Source organism: Heterodontus francisci, chromosome 5 (genome assembly GCF_036365525.1).
Source record: "Heterodontus francisci isolate sHetFra1 chromosome 5, sHetFra1.hap1, whole genome shotgun sequence".
NCBI classification, from domain to species: Eukaryota; Metazoa; Chordata; class Chondrichthyes; order Heterodontiformes; family Heterodontidae; genus Heterodontus; species Heterodontus francisci.
In genome coordinates, this window is record NC_090375.1 from 152,151,850 (window position 1) to 152,176,994 (window position 25,145).

Consider the following 25,145-nt stretch of genomic DNA (forward strand, 5'->3'; position numbering starts at 1 on the left):
CCTTGGTTCAAACATGGACAAAAGAGCTGAACTCAAGAGGGGAGGTGAGAGTGACTGCCCTTGACATCAAGGCAGCACTTGACCAAGTATGGCATCAAAGGAGCCCTAGCAAACCTGAAGTCAATGGGAATCAGAGGGAAAACTCTCCGCTGTTTGGAGTCATACCTAGCGCAAAGAAAGATGGTTGTGGTTGTTGGAAGTCAATCATCTCAGCTCCAGGAAATCACTGCAGGAGTTCTTCAGGGTAGTTCCTAGGCCCAACCACCTTCAGCTGCTTGATCAATGACCTTCCTTCAATCATAAGGTCAGAAGTGGGGATGTTCACTGATTGCACAATGTTCAGCACCATTCGTGACTCATCAGATACTGAAGCAGTCAGTGTAGAAATGCAGCAAGACCTGGACAATATCCAGGCTTGGGCTGATAAGTGGCAACTAACATTCGCACCACACAAGTGCCAGGCAATGACCATCTCCAACAAGAGAGAATCTAACCATCTCCCTTTAATATTCAATGGCATTACCATTGCTGACTCCCCCACTATCGACATCCTAGGGACTACCATTGACCAGAAACTGAACTGGAATGGCCTTATAAATACCATGGCTACGAGAGCAGGTCAGAGGCTAGGAATCCTGCGGCGAGTAAATCACCTCCTAACTCCCCAAAGCCTGTCCACCATCTACAAGGTACAAGTCAGGAGTGTGATGGAATACTCTCCACTTGCCTGGATGGGTGCAGCTCCAACAACACTGAAGAAGCTTGACCCCATCCAGGACAAAGTAGCCCACTTGATTAGCACCACATTCACAAACATTCACTCCCTTCACCAACGACGCGCAAAGGCAGCAGTGTCTACCATCTATAAGATGCACTGCAGCAACGCATCAAGGCTCCTTCAACAGCACCTTCCAAACCTGCGACCTCGACCAACTAGAAGGGCAAGGGCAGCAAATGCATGGTAACACCACCACCTGCAATTTCTCCTCCAAGTCACACACCATCCTGACTTGGAACTATATCGCCGTTCCTTCACTGTCCCTGGGTGAAAATCTCTTGGTCAAAAAACTCCCTTCCCAACAGCACTGTGGATGTACCTAACTCACATTGACTGCAGCGCTTCAAGAAGGCAGCTCACCACCACCTTCTCAAGGGCAATTAGGGATGGGCAATAAATGCTGGCCGAGCCAGCGACACCCACATCCCACAAATAAATTAAAAAGTAGGAATTGGTTAATGGTGCCTCTTGATTGCTGCCTGTATGTCATCAGCTCTAGGGAGTGAATTCTGAAATTAACCCCAACCTTGAGCTGGTCCTCTAACGTAGACTTTCTGTTTCACTTCAGAAAGTCCTGAGATGTTAATACGGTGCAGCCCACTGTTACCAATTGCTATTTTTGTCTTGACTGCTTGTTTTTGCAGCTCTGTGACGATCAGATCCAAGAAAAACAACTCCATCTGTTTTCTAAAGAGTTGAAACTCGTGAAGGAGGTCTTGGGCTTTCCAATTCATGGAAGGATATTTCGTGGACATGGTGGCAGATTCCCAGTTTACTGAAATGCAGCTGGAGCTTTCCCTTGCAGCCTCTTTTGTTTTCTTGGGCCTTTCCCTGGAGGTAGGAAAAAACTTGCACGTCTACTGTGTCTGCAGTGTCGAGCTTCGGCCACGTCCATGATATGGCAAGTGCGGCCTGCAATTGGGGAGGCCCCGCTCACGCGGCGCTGATGGCAGGAAATAGCGATGCTGAACCGCAGCCTCAACGAGAACCGACCTTACTTGCTGTTTCCGAGCACGATTCCAACAATTTCTGCTGTTTTTTTCCGGCCACCATCGATCTGAGCACTCCCTTTGTGTCTTGAGCACCAACTTTATGGAAGGCCGTCAAACCTGCCCGTGCTAAATCGCCGCCACCCCCAATGATGACTTGCGCTGCCCTGTCTGTGTTGGACATAGACGGGAGAGCTCGCTGGTCCCCTTAAATACCATTCCTGAGCCTCTGTAGTAGCGTTACCTCGGAGCTGTAATCTTCCCTGCGCGTCGCTCTCACCATATCGCCAATAGCATGCTACTTCCGAGACAACACACTGCCGCAATGTCGTTGAGGCCATGATTCGTCAGAGACCACACACTGCTACCACGTTGAGAATGGTGCACTTGATTGTTGAAAAATCTTGAGGAAACCATACGCTGCCATCATATTGCGTTACTGCTTTTACGTAGCAATAAGGTACCAAATAATCTCAAGTTGAGTGGTTATAAAACTGTGGGTTCTTTATTTGTAGAGTAACACATTTACAAGAGAGCTCTGTCTTACACGTGTGACTAGGTATCTTGCTCAACTCCAACCAACTGATCACATTCTGAATGACATCATTTTCCGTGATGCTGCGTAGAGTACTTACATTGTTAAAGCGAAATTACATCACCTCCTGTGCATTGTTGGTTCTTTCATAAGAACCAAACACTTTCCAAAGTAGATCAAAAATGATATAAAAAATTTTCAAGGAATCAAAAGAAATTCCTAGTGGATTTGGTCGTGCACAGAGGGTGTTTTTAGTCTGAAGAATGAAGCCAATCTTATCAGGTTGACCACTACCTTATTCATTCACACCAAGAAAACAAATAGGATATTTAAAATTCTGTAAAATGATATGCACAGTGATTAAGGTAAGACAAGAAACAAAAAAAATTAGCTTCCCTTTGTTTATAAGGATTTTTTTTGATCTGCTTTTGGGTCCCTTGCTTCATTTTCTGACTTAATATGACAAACAATCTCCTTTAAAATTGTCATATACTTAAAGGTGAAACTGTTCATTAGATTTTTTCCATTTTTTCATCGGATGTTGGTGTCGCTGGCAAGGCCAGCATTTGTTTCCCATCCCTAATTGCCCTTGACAAAGAATGGCTTTCTAAGCCATTTCCGAGAGCAGTTAAGAGTCAACCACATTGCTGTGGGTCTGGAGTCACAGGCAGGCCAGATCAACTAAGGATGGCAGTTTTCCTTCCCTGGAGGACATTAGTGAACCAGATGGGTTTTTAACAACAATCGATGATAGTAATGGTGCACCATTACTGAGATAGCTTTCAATTACAAATTTTGATTGATTAATTGGATTTAATTTCCACCAGCTGTCATGATTTGAACTCGTGCCTCCAGGACATTAACCCGGGCCTCTGGAATACTAGTGACATTACCACTACGCCATCACCCAAAACAAAAAATTCACAACTTGAAAACCAGCTGTGTTAATTCAGAGGATAAAGCCAACCATTAAACAATAAGCCCTTCCAACCCAAGAAATAATACCCATTAAAGCAAATAACTGCCTAAGTGCCCCACTGATGACTGGCAAAAGATCCTCAACTCGCATGCAGCTCTATTTATATTTTTACTGATTGCAAAAACCTGGAAAACCCGAGTTCAGACTGCCTTATGTTACATAGGTAGAGTCAACACATTTGGAACATAGGAACAGAAGCAGGCCATTTAGCCCCTCGAGTCTGCACTGCTATTCAATGAAATCATGGCTAATCTGGAAATAATTTGGTTAATGCTTCATGAACATTATAAAATAGACATTCAGGTAAAAATGAATCTGATTTATGCGAAACTCTCGAGAAGTATAAACTTAATAAAAAAATCTTATCATTGAAAAATCAATCAGCATATTCAAATGTAAAATTTAAAAAATGCTCTATGTAAAACCCATCTATTATATGATCTTGTATAAACAAGTCCTTTTCAGTTTTGTGCAAGGTAAAATGGATTGAAGTACAAACATTGTATTACCTTGTAATATTGCAGCTTCTGTAATCTGCACAGACATGACCTCAGAAACCAAGTTTTATTTTCACTGCCTCTAAGCCACTGAACCTGCTGTAGGCTATCCAACCACAAGGTAAACCAGCTACTGTAATAGTGCCACTTTGTGTTTCTCAAATATTCATTGAATTATTAGGTCCCAGGGTGTAAAGTTTTTCAAAATATTATCAATAAAACACAAGTTATGCAAGACATGCTTTCATGCACTGAGACTGGTTAGGTCAGTTCCAGCCCAAAAGATCCAATATTACATTCTCAATGAAACTCAACAGCTGAAGTTCATGCAAGAAAAGGAATCACATGAAACATTCAAATGATAATGAAACAGTACTGGAAGGATGGAACTTTAAAAGAATGATCTCAAAGGTGAACCCTGAAACAAAAAGTATGACAGATTGACTCAGAATCTACTGTGAAAATATCAATGAGGCCAATATCGATCACTGTCATTTACACAGGAATATGGAAGCTGCTATCCAAAATGCACTGCCCCTCCATCAGTGTCGTGCAAATGGCATCTTGTTGTCTTACTCACCATTCAAATACATTGAACGTCATGAGGTTCCTTGCTTACATGGTAGATATGGATTAAACTCGCCATAAAAAGTTAGGGCTTGTCTATTTCACTCTGGCCATTCTTTAACAATGTGATAAAACTTAATTACTGCCAAACAATCTCTCTGGCACTGAAAATCAACTTCTCCAAGTGTGGAGTTTCGTTTCTTCAGCTTTAAATTGTTAGAGATCTTTTTAAAAATCACTTTTTCTTTGTTTCCTTTTTTTCTCTCAATCTCATCTTTCTCTCCATCTCTTTATTTTGCTTCCTGTACCTGATTTGACATAGAATTTATTATTCTAACTTACACTTCCTGTTTCACACTTGGAGCATATATAACATGACTGTTCATTCAATATTCACAGTAAATTCTGGCCCAGCGAGTGTATCTATTTTGATGCACTTTACCACGCTAAGTAAACTGTGTCCATTAAAAAAAGTAAGCCATTTTGTTTCAGTTTGACTTAACTATCGCACACAAACAGATTTATGTCCATTCTAAACATTAACAGGTGCTTTGTAAATGCATATAAGTTAATCAGGAATTGATTCTGGTGACTCAATTTCATACTATATGAAAACAAATACCAGTAACAATTACCGATTTAGGGGTGCTTGCACAGGAAATTATGCATAAATTTTTCACTATCTGGAAAAAATTAGCACTTAAAAAAGCGAAGGAATGGCAGTGTTCTTGTTCAGTAATCTCAAGAGATTGACAAGTTCCTTGTAAAAACACAATCTTTCAATTTTTGAAGCCAATGAAAGTACGATGGACAAATAATGGAGAAATTTAAAATGTAATAAAACGCAAGACATTTAACTTGCATTTCAACAAACAGATACGAAATTCCCCAAAGCATAAAGCAAATGCAACAAAATCTTAATGCATAGCAATAAAGTAGTTAAGATGCACAGTGTTGCAGGTTAAAACTACTGGAAGTGAATAAAAAGTCAGGGCTCTACAGTGGATACTAAATGGAAAAGGATAATGCAGAAAACAGAACCAATAGCTGGATGGCAATCGAAGAGAAATGGGTAGCCATGCATTAAGTAAGGACTCCTACTACTTACCAAGTGGAGTAAAGGATCGAACAGGACTGGTGTCCCTGCTGCTTTCGCGGCTGGCGTCCCTGCTGCAGCCCTGACTCACACTAGGTCGAGGGATACGGCTGCCCCGTACTAGCAGGGATCAGGATGGGTATAGAGCAGCACAATTATTAAAAATAAAGATGCCGAATTATTCTTCCCGTAATCATTAAATATCCACTGTCAAAACTGTAGCCTCAAGATTTCAATACTGAAGACAGGAATGTAACGTGATGCCCTCGTGGCTCATTTTAAAACAATTAATGATGTGCATTTTTCTCCAGGTGGGCAATAATATTGCCACCAGCAGTCAACTCTCCCCAACTCATCATGCTTATTTCATACCATATGATTGCAATGACCAGATTAAAACACAGAAATTGATTAGCTGATGTTTAGCTTGTAAAAAGGCCTTTGGTAAAGTGACAAAAAAAATCCAGAATGGTGAAGTGAGATCAGGTTCCAAAAAACAAAAACCACTATTGCATCCTTCTTCTAACAAAAAAAATTGTAAAACATGGTTGGTATATTTCCCACTAAGAATAGGACTATAGGCATATGTAAGAAACAAAAAAGTTATTTTCTTTAAATTAGCAGCATATAGTTTTGATCACCTTCCAGTTGGTCTCGTCTCCTGGCATTGAATAAATAAAATCAAAACAAAGGCCTGTAATACTATTATAGCTTGTTCCATTTACCAGATCATTTCTTCAGTGATTCTCACCAAGATTAATGTCAAAAGGAAAATAATTTGGGCAATTGTTGTTACTACCAAATTAATTATTTTGAAACATCAAGTAGTAAACTTACTGCCCAAAGGAAAGCCTGAGAACAAAATGATTTCCTGCAATAAGCTTGTTTCAACTTCCAACAATCTTCCTATACATTTTCAATGGTAATAGAAGTAAAGAGCTATTCAGATGGTCTTGAAGCTTGCTAATGTTATACTATCATTGATTTCTGTTAATATTGTAGTAATATTAACCTTTAGCCATTGCCTATTAAGTAAGGAGTGCAAGTCAATTTAGAACTGTTCAACTGTTCCTGATCTTAAAGCAATGGCCAATTTAGTCACTTCATTGAACCTAATTAGAAGACATCCCAATGCATACGGATGCATACATTTCAGATAACAACTGCAGGAAAAACAGTTAGGGAAACATCTCTGAGTATACATCATTCTTGTTAGAAACATGGGATTGGTACTGAATCAAAAACAGATATGTAATTAAAATTTTCACTTTGTGGGAATAGCATTATATGTAGCAAGAGTGAAACTATCAATAAGGTAACAAAGTAGGGTCAGGGCAGGGAGTGGTGTTGTACCAGACTACAGAAAAAGAATTGTTAAAACTAAGGTTATTGGTAAGGGATAAAGGGAGAACTTGATTAAAATTCATCTTCTATAGGGTTGTAGTTCAACTTTTGTATCATCATACAATTAGAGGGAGTTAAGAAAAAAGGTACAAAAGTGGGATACAGGATTTGATAAAAGTCTAATCGACCTGTATATTAAGTTTTGAACGACGATGCATTTGAGTCCCTCAACTAAAGCCTCAAAGTTTTGTAGTAAATAATGTAATTTAAGTATATGTTAAAGTATTATTCACACACTGTACACTTAATAAATCTGTGATATCTGACATTCTATGTTTAAGAATCCTATTGATTTGGGTATCATCTTATAAATAAGAACACATCCTCTGGAACAGTAATACCAGGTTAGGTTTATCAGATGTTAACTGTAATGCAATCCTGCTAATAATTTACATAAAAGGTTCAGATCAAGAAAAGACAAAAACCAAACTAGGTAATCAGGGTTGCAGAAATCCAGTACACAGGTTGCTGTTGCACCTTAAAAAATACATGGTAAGTTTCACCACCCCCACCGAAAAAAATCCTCACGACCACTTGGGTAGCCTCTCAAGCCGAACTTTCAACAAATAAAGAGCTGCAATCACCATCAGTTTTGTCCAAGGCCAATAATTCCTATCCATGTGTAAGTGACAAAATTCAATTTCATTGAGTGGTTCCACCCATATCAAGGTGCAGAGTTAAAACAATGTGCCATTGAGGAACAAAATAAATAGTGAAGGAATACACAAAGAAGGGAAAAAATTGTGTGCATAGGATAAGTTATAATAAATTACTAACAGTCAAATTTTGACAACTAGCTTTTTTTTTGAAAAAAGAGGTGGGGAAATGATTATGATAATTTGACCATTTTTGCCACCTAGAATCCAAAATACATACAACTGCAGCAAAACTCTGGTATTCCCAGCTTTATTTCAGATCTCAATAATTTGGCATTAGCAAATAATCCTTGAATGCGGATTCCTAAACGCGGGTCTTTGAAATTCTGAAAAACAGTGCATACTTTGGTTCTGTCTTCACAAAGGAGGACACAAATATCATACCAGAAATGTTGGGGAAAACAGGACTTGGTGAGAGAGAGGAACTGAAAGAAATCAGTATTAGTAGAGAAATGGTGTTGGGGAAATTGATGGGATTGAAGGCCGATAAATCCCTAGGGCATGATGGTATGCATCCCAGAGTACTTAAGGAAGTGGCCCTAGAAATAGTGGATGCATTGGTGGTCATCTTCCAAGATTCTATAGACTCTGGAACAGTTCATACAGATTGGAGGGTAGCTAACGTAACCCCATTATTTAAAAAGGAAGGTAGAGAGAAAGCAGGGAATTATAGACCAGTCAGCCTGACGTTGGTAGTGGGGAAAATTCTAGAGTCCATTATCAAAGATTTTATAGCAGAGCACTTAGAGAACAGTGGTAGAATTGGACTGAGTCAGCATGGATTTACGAAATGGAAATTATACTTGACAAATGTACTAGAATTCTTCGAGGATGTAATTAGTAGAGTTGATGAGGGACAGCCAGTGGATGTGGTTTATTTGGACTTCCAGAAGGCTTTCGACAAAGTCCCACATAAGAGATTAAAATTAAAGCGCATGGGATTGGGGGTAGTGTTTTGCGATGGATAGAAAATTGGTTGGCGGACAGGAAACAAAGAGTCAGGATAAATGGGTCTTTTTCTGAATGTCAGGCAGTGACTAGTGGGGTACTGCAGGGATTGGTGGTAGGACCCCAGCTATTCACAATATGCATTGATGATTTAGATGAGGTAACTAAATGTAATATCTCCAAATTTGCAGATGACACAAAACTGGGTGGGAGGGTGAGTTGTGAGGAGGATGCAGAGAGGCTTCAGGGTGATGTGGACAAGTTGAGTGAGTGGGCTAATGCATGACAGATATAGTATAATGTGGATAAATGTGAGGTTATCCACTTTGGCAGCACAAACAGGAAGGCAGATTATCTGAATGGCTATAAACTGAGAGAGGGGAATAAGCAACGAGACCTGGGTGTTCTCGTACACCAGTCGCTGAAGGTAAGCATGCAGGTGCAACAAGTTGTAAAAAAAGCAAATGGTATGTTGGCCTTCATAGCGAGAGGTTTCGAGTGCAGAAGCAAGGATGTCTTGCTGCAATTATACAGGGCCTTGGTGAGGCCACACCTGGAATATTGTACGCAGTTTTGGTTTCCTTATCTGAGGAAGGATGTTCTTGCTATAGAGGGAGTGCAGTGAAGGTTTACCAGACTGATTTCTGGGATGGCGGGACTGACGTATGAGGAGAAATCGAGTCGGTTAGGATTATATTCGCTGGAGTTCATAAGAGTGAGGGGGGGGCGATCTCATAGAAACCTATAAAATTTGAACAGGACTTGACAGGGTAAATGCAGGAAGGATGCTCCCAATGGTGAGGGAGTCCAGAACCAGGGGTCATAGTCCAAGGATACAGGGTAAACCTTTCAGGACTGAGATGAGGAGAAATGTCTTCACCCAGAGAGTGGTGAATCTGTGGAATTCGCTACCACAGAAAGCAGTTGAGGCCAAAACATTGTATGTTTTCAAGAAGGAGTTAGATATAGCTCTTGGGTCTAAAGGGATCAAAGGGTATGGGGCAAAAGTGGGAACAGGTGACTGAGTTGGATGATCAGCCATGACCATAATGAATGGCGGAGCAAGCTCGAAGGGCCGAATGGCCTACTCCTGCTCCTATTTTCTATGTTTCTATGTCTCCAGCCCCAGTGCCTGCTCGGTGATGTCAATCATGCTCGTTCAGCTATATATTTGCTGCCACTGGAACCAAATATACCCAAAGCTTTAAAGCTTTCGCCATATAGTAAACAAAAAAACTTGGCTATTAGTTGCAACTATCAAAATATTACTCATGCTCTCCATGCATATCGAGCTATCATTCAAGACATTTTGGTTTTACCAATCACAATATCTAACCTAAATTTAATTTAATTCTGATTTGTTAAATATAGCACAATGGTTAGGTAGCACACTTGATGAAATGTACTGCAGATGTGTTCACCATCAAAAAGTATAAAACTATTACTGTAACCTTTTAGCAGGATTCACAAACTGCACAACAAATTGCTCAGCTAACTTCAAAACAGAAAAATGGACAAAAATGCACACTAATTTGATACTGCCTTTTGAACTGATCTCATCACGAGATCAGTACAACTACTCTCCCTCCCACCACCCCCTTCTCTTTTCACATGTAGTGTGGGTCCTTTCACTGAAAGATGTGAAAAAACAAGCCAGTGTTAGACAAAAAAAGTGGTTCGCATTCAAGGACGATTTGCTAAGATTGAATTCAAGTAGTTCTTAATTTCTGACAGGCAGATGGATGATAAAGTGGCATTTCTGGAATCAACAGAAAGAGGGTAAAAAGCCAGCTGCCATCAGCATACATGCCGAAGATTTAAGTGTCACTGAGAGGCAGAACAGTGTTAAGAAATAACAGGAGGAGGAGGGACAGAAATTTGGGGGCACAGCAGAAGTGACTGAAAGGAAACAAGAGGTAAAATTTCTTACCTAAAGTCAATCGAGATGGGCTTGCTTCTCTGCTGCATCCTTGGCTACGTGGTATTTTACTGCGTTTCTGCCCCAGAGCTGCTGTGGGCATGACCCGCTGAGCTCCAATGCTCACAGTTGAAAGTGCAGTGCTACTCAACACTCTTCCAGGAGAACCAGAGCGACTAGCAGCTGAAATAAAAATATGCAGAAAAACACTCCATAGTTGTGCTGCTTAGATGACAAAAGGACAAGTAACTAGAACCATGTTTGTTTATGTAGTTGATGTAACTGAATGCTCATACTCTGCTACGATACAACAATTTTTTTTAAACTATCATGTACATGTGGCTAAAGCTATCAGCAAAACAAATGAAAATGTACAGTTTAAAGAACGCTAACCTGGTTGTGCAAGTATAATTAATGTGCAGTTGCAGCACTGCCAGTTAAGCAAGAACTATCAAAACTGACTACTTCACTCATTTACTAAACTGTTTTTCTGTAACTGCATACAAGAATGTTTAATTATTCCCTGCTTCTGGTTTTACTAAGTCAAAGCCACATATAAAGGTAAAACTGTCAATTTGCTAATTTAAGAATGCTGCAAATGAGGAACAGCACGTCACTTTCAGAGTTAGCAACCCTGATCATTTAAATAATGAGTAGAAAAATAGAAGATGCATAAAATAAATTAACACTTTATAATCTTCTGAAGTTTTAAATTTAAAGGGTTTAGTCATGGCAGGAGAGCTTGAAGCCGTGGTTTGCTCCTCTTGCTGCACGTGGGAATCCGGGAACATTTCCAGCATGTGTGCAGGAAGTGTGTCCAGCTGCAGCTCCTGGAAGCTCGGGTTTCAGAGCTGGAACGGCGGCTGTAAAGACTGCGGAGCATCCGCGAGTCTGAGAGCATTGTGGATAGCACGTATAGAGAGGTGGTCACACCGCAGCTGAAGGGACTTGAGGAAGGAAGGGAATGGGTGACCACCAGGCAGTCCAAGAGAATCAGGCAGGTAGTTCAGGAGTCCCTGGGGTCCCGCTTGCAAATCGGTATTCCATTTTGGAGGCTGATGAGGCTGGTTCCTCCAGGGAGTGCGGACAGAGCCAAGCTTCTGGCACTGCAAGCAGCCTGTCTGCACAGGAAGGGGGAAAGAGAGGAAAAGCAATAGTAATCGGGGATTCTATGGTCAGGGGAACAGATAGGCGCTACTGTGGCCGTCAACGTGACTCCAGGATGGCGTGTTGCCTCCCTGGTGCCAGGGTCCCGGATGTCACTGAACGGCTGCAGGGCATCCTGAAGGGGGAGGGTGATAAGGCAGAGGTCATGGTACATGTTGGTACCAATGACATAGGTAGAAAGAGGGATTAGGTCTTGCATCAAGAATTCAGGGAGTTAGGCAGTAGACTAAAAAGCAGGACCTCTCGGGTTGTAATCTCTGGATTACTCCCAGTGCCACGTGCTAGCGGGTATAGAAATAGAATAGCACAGATGAATACGTGGCTTAAGATTTGGTGCAGGAGGGAGGGTTTTAGATTCCTGGACCACTGGGACCGTTTCTGGGGAAGGTGTGACCTGTACAAGCGGGACGTTCCACATCTGAACCAGAGGGGAACTAACATCCTTGCTGGCGGGTTTGCTAGTGCTGTTGGGAGGAGTTTAAACTAATTTGGCAGGGGGAGGGGATGCAGACTCCTCGCAGAATAGGGACACAGCTAAAAACAGGAAAGCAAACAAGTCAGAGGGAATACAGCGGAAGTAAGTTTCAAGGGGGTAAGATCAGAATGAAAGGCCTCTACTTTAATGCCAGAGGTATTGCAGGTAAAACGGATGAGTTAAGGGCAAGGACTGACACGTGGAATTGTGATATAGTAGCCATCACGGAGACATGGTTGAGGGAGGGGTAGGATTGGCAGCTCAATATCCCGGGATATAGAATCTTCAGGCGAGACAGAGGAGGGGGTAAAAGAGGAGGGGGCATTGCAATATTAGTTAAGGAGTCAGTTACTGCAGTAAGGAAAGATGATATCTTGGAAGGGGCATCAAATGAAGCTTTATGGGTAGAGTTTAGGAATAAAAAAGGGGCAGCCACATTGCTAAGTGTTTATTATAGACCCCCAGATAGTCAGCGGGAAATTGAGGAGCAAATATGTGTGCAATTTGCAAAGGTGTGTAAAAATAATAGGGTAATTATATTAGGTGATTTCAACTTTTCCAACATTAATTGGGATAGTCATCGTGTTAAGGGCTTAGATGGAGTGGAGTTCTTAAAATGTATACAGGAGAACTTTTTAGCTCAATATGTAGAGGATCCAACAAGGGAGGGTGCAGTGCTGGACCTAATTCTGGGGAATTAAGCCGGACAGGTGGTTGATGTGTTGGTGGGGGTGCATTTTGGTGATAGCGACCACAACAAGGTACAATTTAAGCTTGTTATGGAGAAAGAAATAGACAAGTTGCAAAAAAAGTTTTTGGATTGGGGGAGAGCGAATTTTAGTAAAATAAGGCAGGATCTGGCCATAGATAGACTGGAAAGAGTTACTTGTCGGGAAATCTACAGAAGAGCAGTGGGGGGCATTCAAAAAGGAAATGGGGAGGGTACAGGCCCAACATGTTCCCTCTAGGGTAATAGGTAGGAGCAACAAGCCCAGAGAACCATGGATGACCAGAAACATTCAGGGTACGATGAGAAGGAAAACAGAGAGGCTTTTAGTAAATACAAGGAGAGCAAATCAATGGAAGCATTAGTGGTGTACAGAAAGTGTAGGATGGAGCTTAAGAAAGCAATTAGGAGAGCAAAGAGGGGATATGAGAAAGCTGGTAAAAGTAGGGAAAATCCCAAGATATTCTATAAGTATATCAATGGGAAGAGGATAACCAGGGAAAGAGTAGGACCCATTAGGGACCAAGGGGGAAATTTGTGGGTGGATCCAGAGGACATTGGTTGGGTGCTGAACGAATACTTCACATCTGTCTTCACCCAAGAGGAAGAGGATGTAGATATGGAACTTAGAGAGAGAGACTGTGAGGTTCTTGAGCAAATTGTCACAGGGAGTGACAAGGTATTGGAGGTCTTGGAAGGCTTAAAAGTGGACAAATCTCCAGGTCCGGACGATTTGTGCCCCAGGATGCTGTGGGAGGCGAGGGTGGAGATTGCAGGGGCTCTGACCCTAATTTTTAATTCCTTTTTGGCCACGGGGGAGGTGCCAGTGGACTGGAGAACAGCTAATGTGGTCCCACTATTTAAGAAAGGTTGTAGAGATAAGCCAGGGAACTACAGACCAGTGAGTCTCACGTCAGTGGTAGGGTAACTATTGGAGAAAATTCTGAAGGAGAGAATCTATCACCACTTGGAGAAGCAAAATTTGATTAGGAATAGTCAGCATGGCTTTGTCAGAGGGAGGTCATGCCTAACAAATTTGATTGAATTGTTTGAGCATGTGACCAGGTGTGTAGATGAGGGTAGTGCAGTTGATGTAGTTTACACGGATTTCAGCAAAGCCTTTGACAAGGTCCCACATGGGAGACTTATCAAGAAAGCAAATGCACATGGGATACAAGGTAACTTGATAAGGTGGATTCAAAATTGGCTTAGCTGTAGGAGACAGAGAGTGATGACAGACGGCTGTTTTAGTGACTGGAAGCCAGTGTCCAGTGGCATACCACAGGGATCTGTGCTGGGTCCCCTATTGTTTGTCATTTATATAAACGACATAGATGACTATGTGGGGGTCGGATCAGTAAGTTCGCGGATGACACAAAGATTGGCCGAGTGGTTAACAGTGAGGTGGAGTGTCTTAGATTACAGGAAGATATAGACGGGATGGTCAAATGGGCAGAAAAGTGGCAGATGGAATTTAACACTGAAAAGTGTGAGGTGATACGGTTTGGAAGGAGTAATGTGACACGGAAGTGTTCAATGAATGGCCTGATACTGGGAAGTTCCGAGGAACAAAGGGGCCTTGGCGTGTTTGTCCATAGATCTCTGAATGCAGAAGGGCAGGTTAATAGGGTGGTGAAAAAGGCATAAGGGACACTTGCCTTTATCAATCGAGGCATAGATTACAAAAGCAGGGAGGTCATGTTGGAGTTGTTCAGAACTTTGGTAAGGCCACAGCTGGAGTACTGTGTGCAATTCTGGTCGCCACATTATGGGAAGGATGTGATTGCATTGGAGGGGGTGCAGAGGCGATTCACCAGGATGTTGCCTGGGATGGAACATTTAAGCTATGAAGAGAGGTTGGATAGGCTTGGGTTGTTTTCGTTGGATCAGAGAAGACTGAGGGGTGACCTGATCGAGGTGTACAAGATTATGAGGGGCATGGACAGGGTAGATAGGGAGCAGCTGTTCCCCTTAGTTGAAGGGTCAGTTATACGAGGGGTCACAAGTTTAAGGTGAGGGGCGAGAGGTTTAAGGGGGATTTGAGGAAGAACTTTTTTACCCAGAGGGTGGTGACTGTCTGGAATGCCCTGCCTGGGAGGGTGGTAGAGGCAGGTTGCCTCACATCCTTTAAAAAGTACCTGAATGAGCACTTGGCACGTCATAACATCCAAGGCTATGGGCTTCGGTAGGCAGGTCAGGTTTTTTAATGCATCGGTGCAGACTCGATGGGCCGAAGGGCCTCTTCTGCACGGTATTATTCAGTGATTCTGTGACTTTAAACCTCCAGCTTAACATTAGGCTTCATATTTAATGAACTGGATGGTCTTGAAGAAATGGTTTAACTAAAATTCACATCAATACATCTGAGGCAAGTTACATCAGCAAAGATTATTGCAACACATAGTCAACAATTTCTCAAAGGATCTCTATACCACTTCATTTTCAAAATGAAGCAAACAAAGATGTAGAGGAGTAAAACAAAATAGAATGCTTGCATCAATGGCCTTTGTTGTAAGAAAGTGCATAAAACTTCTCATTCTGTAGCTTTATTGGCATTATTCACTTCATATTTCATTTTCACTTTCTATCTGCTATCGACCCCTCTCCTCTCGGTTTTACTCAGTCCTATAAGGGAATTCGGTTATCTTTGTTTTATAAAGGACCTAAAATATGAAAAGTGCATCTTACACTTTGTTCCCTCCCAGCACCCAAAGATGCTGACGGACCTGCAGCTCATTTCATGCACTGTGCGTTTTCACATCAGGTTTGCACTATATAGAAACATACACAACTACACGCACGTTTCTAACTGCAAGAATGCATGAAAAGGACAAGCATATCACAGACACCACAGCTAAAATCCAGAGAATCTTACCACCATTTTGGTTGGCTGACTGCGATCCTGAACAAGTGTAAAGGCATGATTAGGGTTCTTTAAAAATAATTTTGAGTTTTGCTTTTTTGGAAATACAGGACAAGGAAAGGAACAAAGTAGATTTATATGAATGGCAAATTGAGAAAACAAGGCTTTGGTCAGTTCACTTTTGGAGAAGTTGTGCCAAAGCAGCATGCTGAAGAACTCTAATTGTTGTATGATCGCCTTAAAAGTGATGTCCATTTAAGAACTCAGTATGCTAATGATCTAAGTCCCCAGTCATGTGACTAGGAGTTACAGTCACTCTGCAACTGTAACTCCCTAGACAAAGTTACTGTATATAGTTTGCTCTGTATTGTATATAACAGTTGGCTGTTAATAAACCTGTTTGAGATCTTCAAGGAATTGCAATCCACATAACTCGCTGTGTTACTTAAGACAACAAAAAGAACACATGACATGGTGGCAGCGGTGGGGTACTTGCACTAGCTCCTATATCAATCTCAGTCCTGAGTGTGTACTTGCTAAATTTCTTGGGGCACACAATAGTAGCAAAAGCTTCCAGTTTTTGACTTCATCAATGCAACGCATCAGGTTCACAATGTGAAACATCTGATCGTCTTCTAGCAGTACATCAGTGCTGTGACCTTTCTTCCCCCCCCCACCAGGTCTTTTTGAAACACTTCAATAGGTTTTGAGACAATCACCAGCTCCACTATTCGCTCCGACAGCCCAGTTTCTGAAAAATGGCATTCATTGCCCTTAACACAGCATCTACTAATGAATTGATCTATTGATTTCTGTGGCTTTTGACTGTCGGACATCAATGACAGATGATGAATTCTAAAATACAATCTTAGCTGAAGTTGATCTTATCGCGCTTTCCACATCTTTGCGGGATCTTTCTGGTCCTCTTCAGATAAGCTAGAGGTATTGATTCTGAATAACCCTTCATTTCCAACTGCTATCAGTATTTTCACAGCATGTTTGTCTGGTTCTACAACCCCTTGGTCTGTGAAGCATAACTACATTTTTTGTTTAAAAAGCTTAAACTTGGATAGGATATCAATGGCCTTCCAATTCATTTGGGAAATTTGATAACGATTGTGAGAACAGAACCTTCTGCTGTTCTTTTGCTTAAAATCTGCTTTAAGACTTGTTCCATTAACTCTGCACTGTTTCCCCTTTAAGAAGTTCTCCTTTATTTAGTCTAGCTGCTTTGATGGAGAGTACCAGGTGCTTCACAATGTTTTATGTTTGCTTTGCTTTCAGCACTTCAGCCTGTATGTTTGCACAACAGTTCAATACCAGCATCATCATCCTGGAGCACCTAATGACAGGCTGCAAATACATTCCTGTGCCCGGGGAGTCATTGCGACAAAGGTCAAGGGATCCTGGTTTTAAAAAATGCTTGGACGTCCGACAGTCAAAGGCTCCGTGGCAGAGAGAAAACGGGGAAAACACGATTCCTCTCTCAGACTGATCGAGGTTGTGCCATTACAGGAAGCGTCTGGAAAAAAGCAAGGGAAACCCCTGAATGCTGCAGAGTCTCCATTGAAGCAGTCAAGCTGAAAAATCATGCAATTACTCAAGCGTGAACACAGCAGAGTCTCCTATCACACAGACAAAGCTAAAAAAAAAACCATTAACTCAGTCAACCGTGAGGAACATAAACAATCTCTAGCAAACTATATATAGTACATTTGTCTCAGGAGTTACAGTGGCAGAGTGAGCATGGCTCCTAGTCACATTACTACATCCTGGTACTTAGCTCATTAGCACACTGAGTTCTTAAAGGAACATCACTCTTAAGGCAATCATACAACACTAATCTGACTCACACATAATGTAGGTGAAATTAAGATACATGAGCAGGTGACACTTGCAACTAAGTATCACTGCACATTATTCTACTGTACTTAAGTAAATAACAGATAAACAAGAGCATTTTTTCCCAATACCAGTAAAGGTGCATAGAAACTTGCAGATAGCCATTTATGGACACAATGCTGTAAAAAAAAAGAATCCAGACAAACCAAGAAAAAAATTCCTAAAAAGCAGTAAACAAACACTGAGCTATGAGAATTTGCAGAATGAGAATTTTAGTACACCAGGACCATGGTGGGATAAAACTAACAAGCAATGAAAAATGGACTGGCAACTCGTGCAAACAGGTAAAACATTCACTTCACAACCCTGGACTCAGGACTACTTCATGCTTAGATGTGTTAAACACACTTGGAATGAGTTTGGTCAGTTCTTGCACATTCAGACTACTTCATTCTAACAGACCCTGTTCCCAAAAGGAACCTGATAGAGTCTTGATCACAGTGCATCTGCAGTCACTGAGAATTAAGGAGCACCAGCATTACCAGTGCAAAGTAAATGATAGGATTGTTCTCCTCTAGCTGCTCCATGAGGAGAGTCAATAAAGAAAACAGACACGGATCAAAATTTAGTCAACACACTAAAACTGCGTCCCAAAATACTAAAATTCATAAGCACATCAACTGCTGTGATTTTTGTGAGATTATGCAAAATGCACTTTTTAAACAGGCACATAAATAAGGAAAAGACATGTATAAATATAGAATATGCATCCATTGTTACTGTATAAGTTATGTGACAAGTCATTTTTAAAAAAAACTTCAGGGGTGGATTTTATAGGAGTACTGTATATTTGAGGTTTTAACATCTGATAAAATTGTCTGTAAAAATGCTGACTGAATAATGCAAATAAAGTACCACTCAGATTTCATGCATTTGAAAGAAACTTAAATTAAATGAAGTTTTCAAATTATTGTGGAGTAAGAAGTGGTCACTAAACTGCAAGCTTTATGGCTTAGAACCAAAATCAGTATGTTAATGTTGCAATGCTTCCCCACCACTGTAACTGATTAAACTATATTTTCCAAGGTGCTTTCTACACAAGCTGAAGGATGTAGCACTCACACAAGCAAACTCCAAAAAAACAATGATTTTAAATTATTCAGAAATTAAAGTTATAAGTAGTAGTCAGCTGCTTAAGTAGCAAGCAAAGATTCCAGGTATTTATTCATGGTTTAAGAAATATACAGTGCATTGTTGAGTAATGGAGATGCAAGGTAACCGCAAAATGTGTATCTCAAATACAGCAGTAATTTGAAAATATATTCAAGATATTTTTAATCTCAAATTACGCAACATGCAACTGAAGGTGATGATATTTTGTTAATTTTTGCCTGGTTTGAAGGGATTTTGGCAGCAAAAATGGAATGGTTACAAATATGAACAGAATTTTGGTGAGTCATTTGAACAACTTTCCAAAATGTTTAGTGCTTGTTACAACATGGCTTTCCAATATTCATGCTTATGGGTCATAAGTTTAATGTGGTGTGTCAGTTTATAATATAGGTGGCAGGTAATAGTTTTCATATAGAAATGATTATGAACACACAGAACACTAATACTACATACAGGATGTTGCCAGGAATAGAGAATTTTAGCTACAAGACTGGAAAGGCTGGGGGTTGTTTTCTAACACAGGAGGCTGAGGGAAGATATAATTGAGGTGTATATAATGATGGGGGAACCTAGAAAGAGTGGATAGGAAGGACCCATTTCCCTCAGCAGATAGGTCAATAACCAGGGACCATTGATTTAAATTAAGTGACAGAAGGATGAGAGTAGAGTTTAGAAATTTTTTTCACCCACAGACTGGAACTCACTGTCTGAAAGAGTGATGCAGACTAAAACCCTCACCTTTAAAAAAAAATACTTGGATAGGTACTTGGAAGTGCCATAATCTACAGGATTACAGACCAAGTGCTGGAAAGTGGCAATAGGCTGAACAGCTCTTTTTGAGCTGGCATAGACACAATCGGCTGAATGACCTTTTGTGCCATAAAATTTTCTATTTTTCTATGTTCCAAGTACAAAATACTATTGGCAAGTGACTGGTGTTAAGAGTCAAACTGCCACCACTGAGGTCACAGATGAAGGGGTTCAAAGTACATACAATGCAGAATTCAAACATGATTGAAAGATCCAGCAAGGAGCTATGACAGGTTTTCTCTTGCTCTTGTCATACATCTTACCCGATTCCCAAACAACTGTGGCTTCTATTTTTGACAACATAAAGTCCTAATTTTTTCTCTGACACGCCCAAAAATATGGTACTCTGAAAGGTCACAATCTAATTCCATGCTCACATCTCCCTTCTTTCCCCTCCTGATTCCCCACCCGATTCCCCACCCACTTTAATTAGTATGCTGTGTTTGCTAAATTCAATTTTCCAACTAAATTCCATTAACAATGGTCAAATTCACCGCATCCTGCTGTATTGTAACAGACAAATCAACACCCTAGTTCAACGTCTGGTTTGTGCTGACTAAACCAACCTTGACGAGGGTACAGGTTGTGAAGTCAGCATCAGCTTCAATGCCTCAGGCCATGGAAGTAGGGTAAAACAGCTGTTAAGAGTTGGATCTATAGTCAGCAAATTACCTCATCTTAAATCAGACATGATGAGATACAAGATAATCAAATAGTAGCATTTGTATAGTGTTTTATCAGAATGAAAGAGGACTTCATGCAATCAATACTTGGAGCGCAGTGATTTATGCAGGTAATTGCAGTAACCATCGTGCACCAGCAACATCCTAAAGGCAGTGATGAGATAGGTGACCAGTTATTGGATTTTTCAGTCGTACTAGTCAAAGGAAGAAGAGCTCTTCAAGAGAACTCCCAGTTCTAGTGCAAATATTGCCAAGGGATTTTTAACATCGATCCCACCTGCCTGTTTAGGTCATAATTTAATATCTTGTTCAAATGATGCTTAAGCCAAAGTTACAGACTCCATCAATACTCCCATAGGTGACAGCAGCCTAGATTATGCAGTTAAGGTCAGCACAGAATAAAGAATGGCTGTGAGTATCAACTACCAACACTTATTATTCATCATTCAATCCTCATTTATGCCTTTATTACCTGTAGACTTGACCATTCTAACATACTCCTGGTTGGGCTCCCACATGCTATGCTCCATAAAGTTCAGGTCATCCAAAACTATGTTGCCTGTGCCTTTATTTGCACAAAGTTCTGTTCACACATCATCCCCTGTGCTAGCTGGCCTATACTAGCTTCCGGACAAGCAATGCCTTGATTTTAAAATTCTCATCCTTGTTTTCAACTCTCCCCATGGTCATGCCAGTCCTTATCTCTGCAATCTCCTCCAGACCCACAAACCTCCAAGATAGCTGTACTCATCTAATTCTGGCCTCTTGAGCATCTGATTTTAATTGCTCCACCACTGGTGGCTGTGTCGTCAGCTGCCTTGGCCGTAAGCTCTGGAACTTCCTCCCAGAACATCACCACCTCTCTTTCCCCATTTATGATGTTCCTAAAAAACGACCTCTTTAACCAAGCTATCGCCTTAAGTGGATTGGCGTCAAATTTTGCTTTCTAACGCTCCTGTGAAACGCCTTGGAATGTTTTATTATGTTAAAGGCACTGTATAAATACAACTTGTTATTGTTGATTTGACATTTTGTTTTACCTCTCTATGGGAAGCAGCTTGCCTCCACTTGACACCTCCCTCTGAGCAGCACATACAAACTAAGTTAGCATGAAATCATTTACACATAGCATTACACTTGCACCATCCACTAAAATGAATTTTAGTATGGCAGACAAATCTTCTGAGCCAAGCACCCCATATTATGAGCATTAAAGTAGCTTTTATATTTAAATAAAAGTATATTTGATTTAAGATTATGACACAAACATAATAACTGACTATAGAATACTATTTTTAGCCCACTCTTATGAGAAACCTTAATAATTGACTTATGAGCTTAGCTGTTACATGGTCTTCCCTGATTGGAATGCCATTTTTGCAGAGTTGAACATGGAACATTAATAAATAATTCAATGATTTGCGCTATGTGTTAAAATGTTTCTAGGCTATAAAAAACAGACTTCATGAACAAGGCACTTTCCCCTATTGCTGTCATGAGATAACTGCAAAATGTAAAACAATACAGTAAGACAAAGATGAAATGTCCTCTTATGATCAATCTCTGTATAAAAGGAGCCAAATGCTGCTTTTCTGTTCTAACATTTGCAAAGTTCATGGTAAATCAAAAAATTTAATTGCAACGTATGTGTCACATTTGCTGCTCATGGCTGTCTACTACTTTAAGGAAAGAATCTGACAAACTTAATCAGAACACTTAGCTTAACATAAAATCACCAGGACATGCAAAAAAGAAAAACAACCCAACAAAAATATGAACAATAGCAAGATACCTTTGTTTTCTTCAGATGATGTTAAACCTGAGGCATAGAACAGTTGTTGAAAACTTAGTAGATCATAGAACATTTTAAATGGCAAGTACAACACTAATGCATACCTCTCCGTGTATAAACACAACAGTATTTTCTATACCCCTGACTTAGAAAACTAGATATGTCCCATCACACTGCATGACAACACGCCAGATACATACGTTGGGACTGAGACACCACTTTCGTACGACTTCGCCCTCTAGAATCAGCAGCATCGCCACCACCAGTGGCAGTTCCCGAGAGTAGCTGCCTATTACGAATACGACCTAGAAAGGAAATAAATATGTAATTTAGAAAAGGAAAGCTATTGACAAAATTGATAAGCTGCTCCATGAATAAATTAACTTTTATTTCCAGAATATTCACATAAAAAAGGCAAAGTGCAAATGATAAAAGGTCTGGTGATCAAACACAAATTATTTACAACATATGAAACCTTAAAGGGATGGGGACCTGAACCAAAATCAGATTGAATAATCAAAACTCCATTGGTCATGATATGGTAGAATTTAAAATCATATTTATAATGGAGAAGGGGAACAGAATAACAGAGACAATGACACTTTAGAAAAGTGGATTTTGAGGGAATAGAAAGGTTCAAAAGGATGCTAATTGCATAATGTAGCAAATATATTAGAGCTCTTTTAAAGACCAATGAACTTTGGAATGCAATGAGTGCTATATTTCACTTGAGCAATATTTTTCACACAGATGAGCCCATAATATTGGAAAGAATGGAATGAGGTGAGTGGGGTGGGGTTGAGGGACTAATTAATGAAGTGTGTTAAAATTGAATGAATTAGGGACACAAATAAAATGAAGCTCAGTGAGGTTGCATCCTTCTGTCGGCAACAAGCAAACGCTACTTAAGATTTAGACAGATTGAGAAATTAGGATGATAAAAGAAAGTGGTGATTTGATGTGGAAGGTGGAAAGAATGCGGAAAAGAAAAGCTGTGCAAATACTAGAGTAATGACATCATTCTACAGGACACAACATCGGAGAGGAATCGGGTACTGGTGGATCGATGACCATGGCACCTGCACTGAGTGCACCCAAGAGACTTAAGAAGATCTTGGGGCAGTCAGTTAGTGGGACAAAGAAGTTGCCTGACTAAATGACAGAGCTGTTGCAGAACATTGGCCCAACCATCCGCTCACACCATCCCAGCCTGCCCACCGCCCCCCACCACCCGCCTCCCTCACATTCTTGGTCCAATTCTGTCCACTGTACTACAGTAGCAGAATCCTAATTTTCAAGAAGGCATAACAAAGGGCAGTTTAGTTGATAGCTGGTATGAGACACCTGAGCTACAAGCAACAGCTACAGAAATTAGAAACATTTACACCTTAGAAAATAAAGCTGAGGGAAGATCTTATTGAAGAACTCAAAACAAATTCAAGAGAGCTGGATAGTTGCTTAGTGAGGAAAGTAATTGAAGAGCTCAAGGGATAGAGCAGTGCATGATCCTCGTTCCACTTCAGCACAGGGCTGATGGAACATCATGGCCTTATTCAGTCATAATTTAGCCTTATAAAAAAGACAATGACAGGAAGATGGCCAAGTGCTGTGAATATGCCCAAGGTGAAAGGCATGTTTTCAGCCTGTATCCAACGTGAAACAAACAAGAGAAGGCAAAGTATCTATCAATTATGAATGCAAACAAAGATATCGAATGAGACTCTAGGGAGAAATCCAATTTTGGGAGTAAAACTGATAAGTAAAGAAAAATATATATTTGATAAGGGCTAAGAAAGAAAACAGAACTAGCAACCATAACAGAAATGGAAAAGTTGTGAAACAGCTGCATGTTGGACCACAGAACTCTCCATCAAGGAGAGTTACACAGAGCACTTCATAATTTATCGAAACACAGATTCCTGACCAAACTCCTGAAGCTATCTGAGCACAGAGTTAAAATGCGAATGACCCACAAGCAGAATAATTCAAAACCGGATCAAACCTTGATCTAAACATAAGGTTTTCTCAGAAAAGTTCACTTTCAAAATCTCTCAAGCTCAGGTAGGTTGGTCAGCTGGGACACAATAACTCAATGTGGAATTGGTAACAGAATTTGGCCATTGATGGTGAGATGATTGTGCTGTAAAAATGCTTGGAAATACTAAGAATGCCCCTCCTCTCTACCTCCCAAAGGTAAAAGTTCAAATTTTCTTGGAACTGCTAGTTACAACCGAGTAACTTGTTACATTACACTGGTGTGTGGAACTGGCGCTGCATATAGGCCAGACAAGATAAGCAGGTTTCCTTTCCTGAAGGACATTGATGAACCAGTATTTTTATAATAGCAATCTAACAACTCCACTGGCACTTTTCCAAGTTTTAAAACAACTGAATTCAAATTCTCAGTGCTTACCATCTTCAGAAGTAGATCCTAAGCAGGAAAAATGTTCCAAAGTGACAGCATACATAACCTTAGCACAAGTTTATATGATTATGGCTTTTGGCAGTAAAATTACTTGGGAGATTCATAAATGCATCTTAATTTTGATTCAGGGAATATTGGTGTACTTTAAAACTTTTGTAGAAAACACACAAAAGTAGTATGAAATAACTTGGGCTTTAGAAGCTTGCTGGGAAAAATGCGCAGAGTTAAGTTTGAATTGCATACGTATGACAAATGTATTACACCACAGAGCAACTTGTTGGTATTGTCTCTTAATGGGATGATTTTCGAGGACACAACTTGCCCATGTGTTCCACATTTTATCAGACTGAAATAAATGACTTGTACTCAGGCTTCCAATTAAGAGACGTGACCATTTGTAACGTTAAATCCAGCATTTATACCTAAAGCATATTAAAACATGCTAATTACTGATCTATAACAGGGTTATAAAGACAGACAGCTAGGCAATTTTCTTACCATCTGCCTTGTCAGATGCATCATCTTTGTAACAGAGCAAGCAAAGAACAGGAAAGAGTTAGTCTGTTAGATTTCATGTACAATAAATAATCACAATAGGAAAAACATTAACTTTTGGCATTTGGAAACAGGTCAGCTAACAATGCATAAAATATTTAAGGAAACAAGAATATCAAACTTATCAAGTAAGAGACTATATATGTGGAATTTGAAGCATGTACATGACCAGCTATGATCAAACAAATAAAAGCAAAATACTGCGGATGCTGGAAATCTGAAACAAAAACAAGAAATGCTGGATTCACTCAGCAGGTCTGGCAGCA

The 25,145-nt window shown here is 40.4% G+C and overlaps 1 protein-coding gene across 10 annotated transcripts in view; it reads right to left on the reverse strand.

Annotated features, from left to right (window-relative positions):
- The window catches only part of clasp2 (cytoplasmic linker associated protein 2), a 673,953-nt gene that overhangs the window by 226,824 nt on the left and 421,984 nt on the right, over nucleotides 1–25,145 (reverse strand). For 5 of the 10 annotated variants that reach the window (XM_068032254.1, XM_068032248.1, XM_068032247.1 and 2 more), the window contains exons 19-22: nucleotides 24,823–24,846; nucleotides 22,100–22,204; nucleotides 10,380–10,550; nucleotides 5,454–5,561 (exon numbers count right to left, since the gene is read on the reverse strand). In XM_068032254.1, coding sequence (XP_067888355.1) covers nucleotides 5,454–5,561; nucleotides 10,380–10,550; nucleotides 22,100–22,204; nucleotides 24,823–24,846 — 408 coding nt within the window. The remainder of the gene's footprint in view (nucleotides 1–5,453; nucleotides 5,562–10,379; nucleotides 10,551–22,099; nucleotides 22,205–24,822; nucleotides 24,847–25,145) is intronic. The other 5 variants (XM_068032252.1, XM_068032251.1, XM_068032250.1 and 2 more) reach the window with 2 other exon arrangements.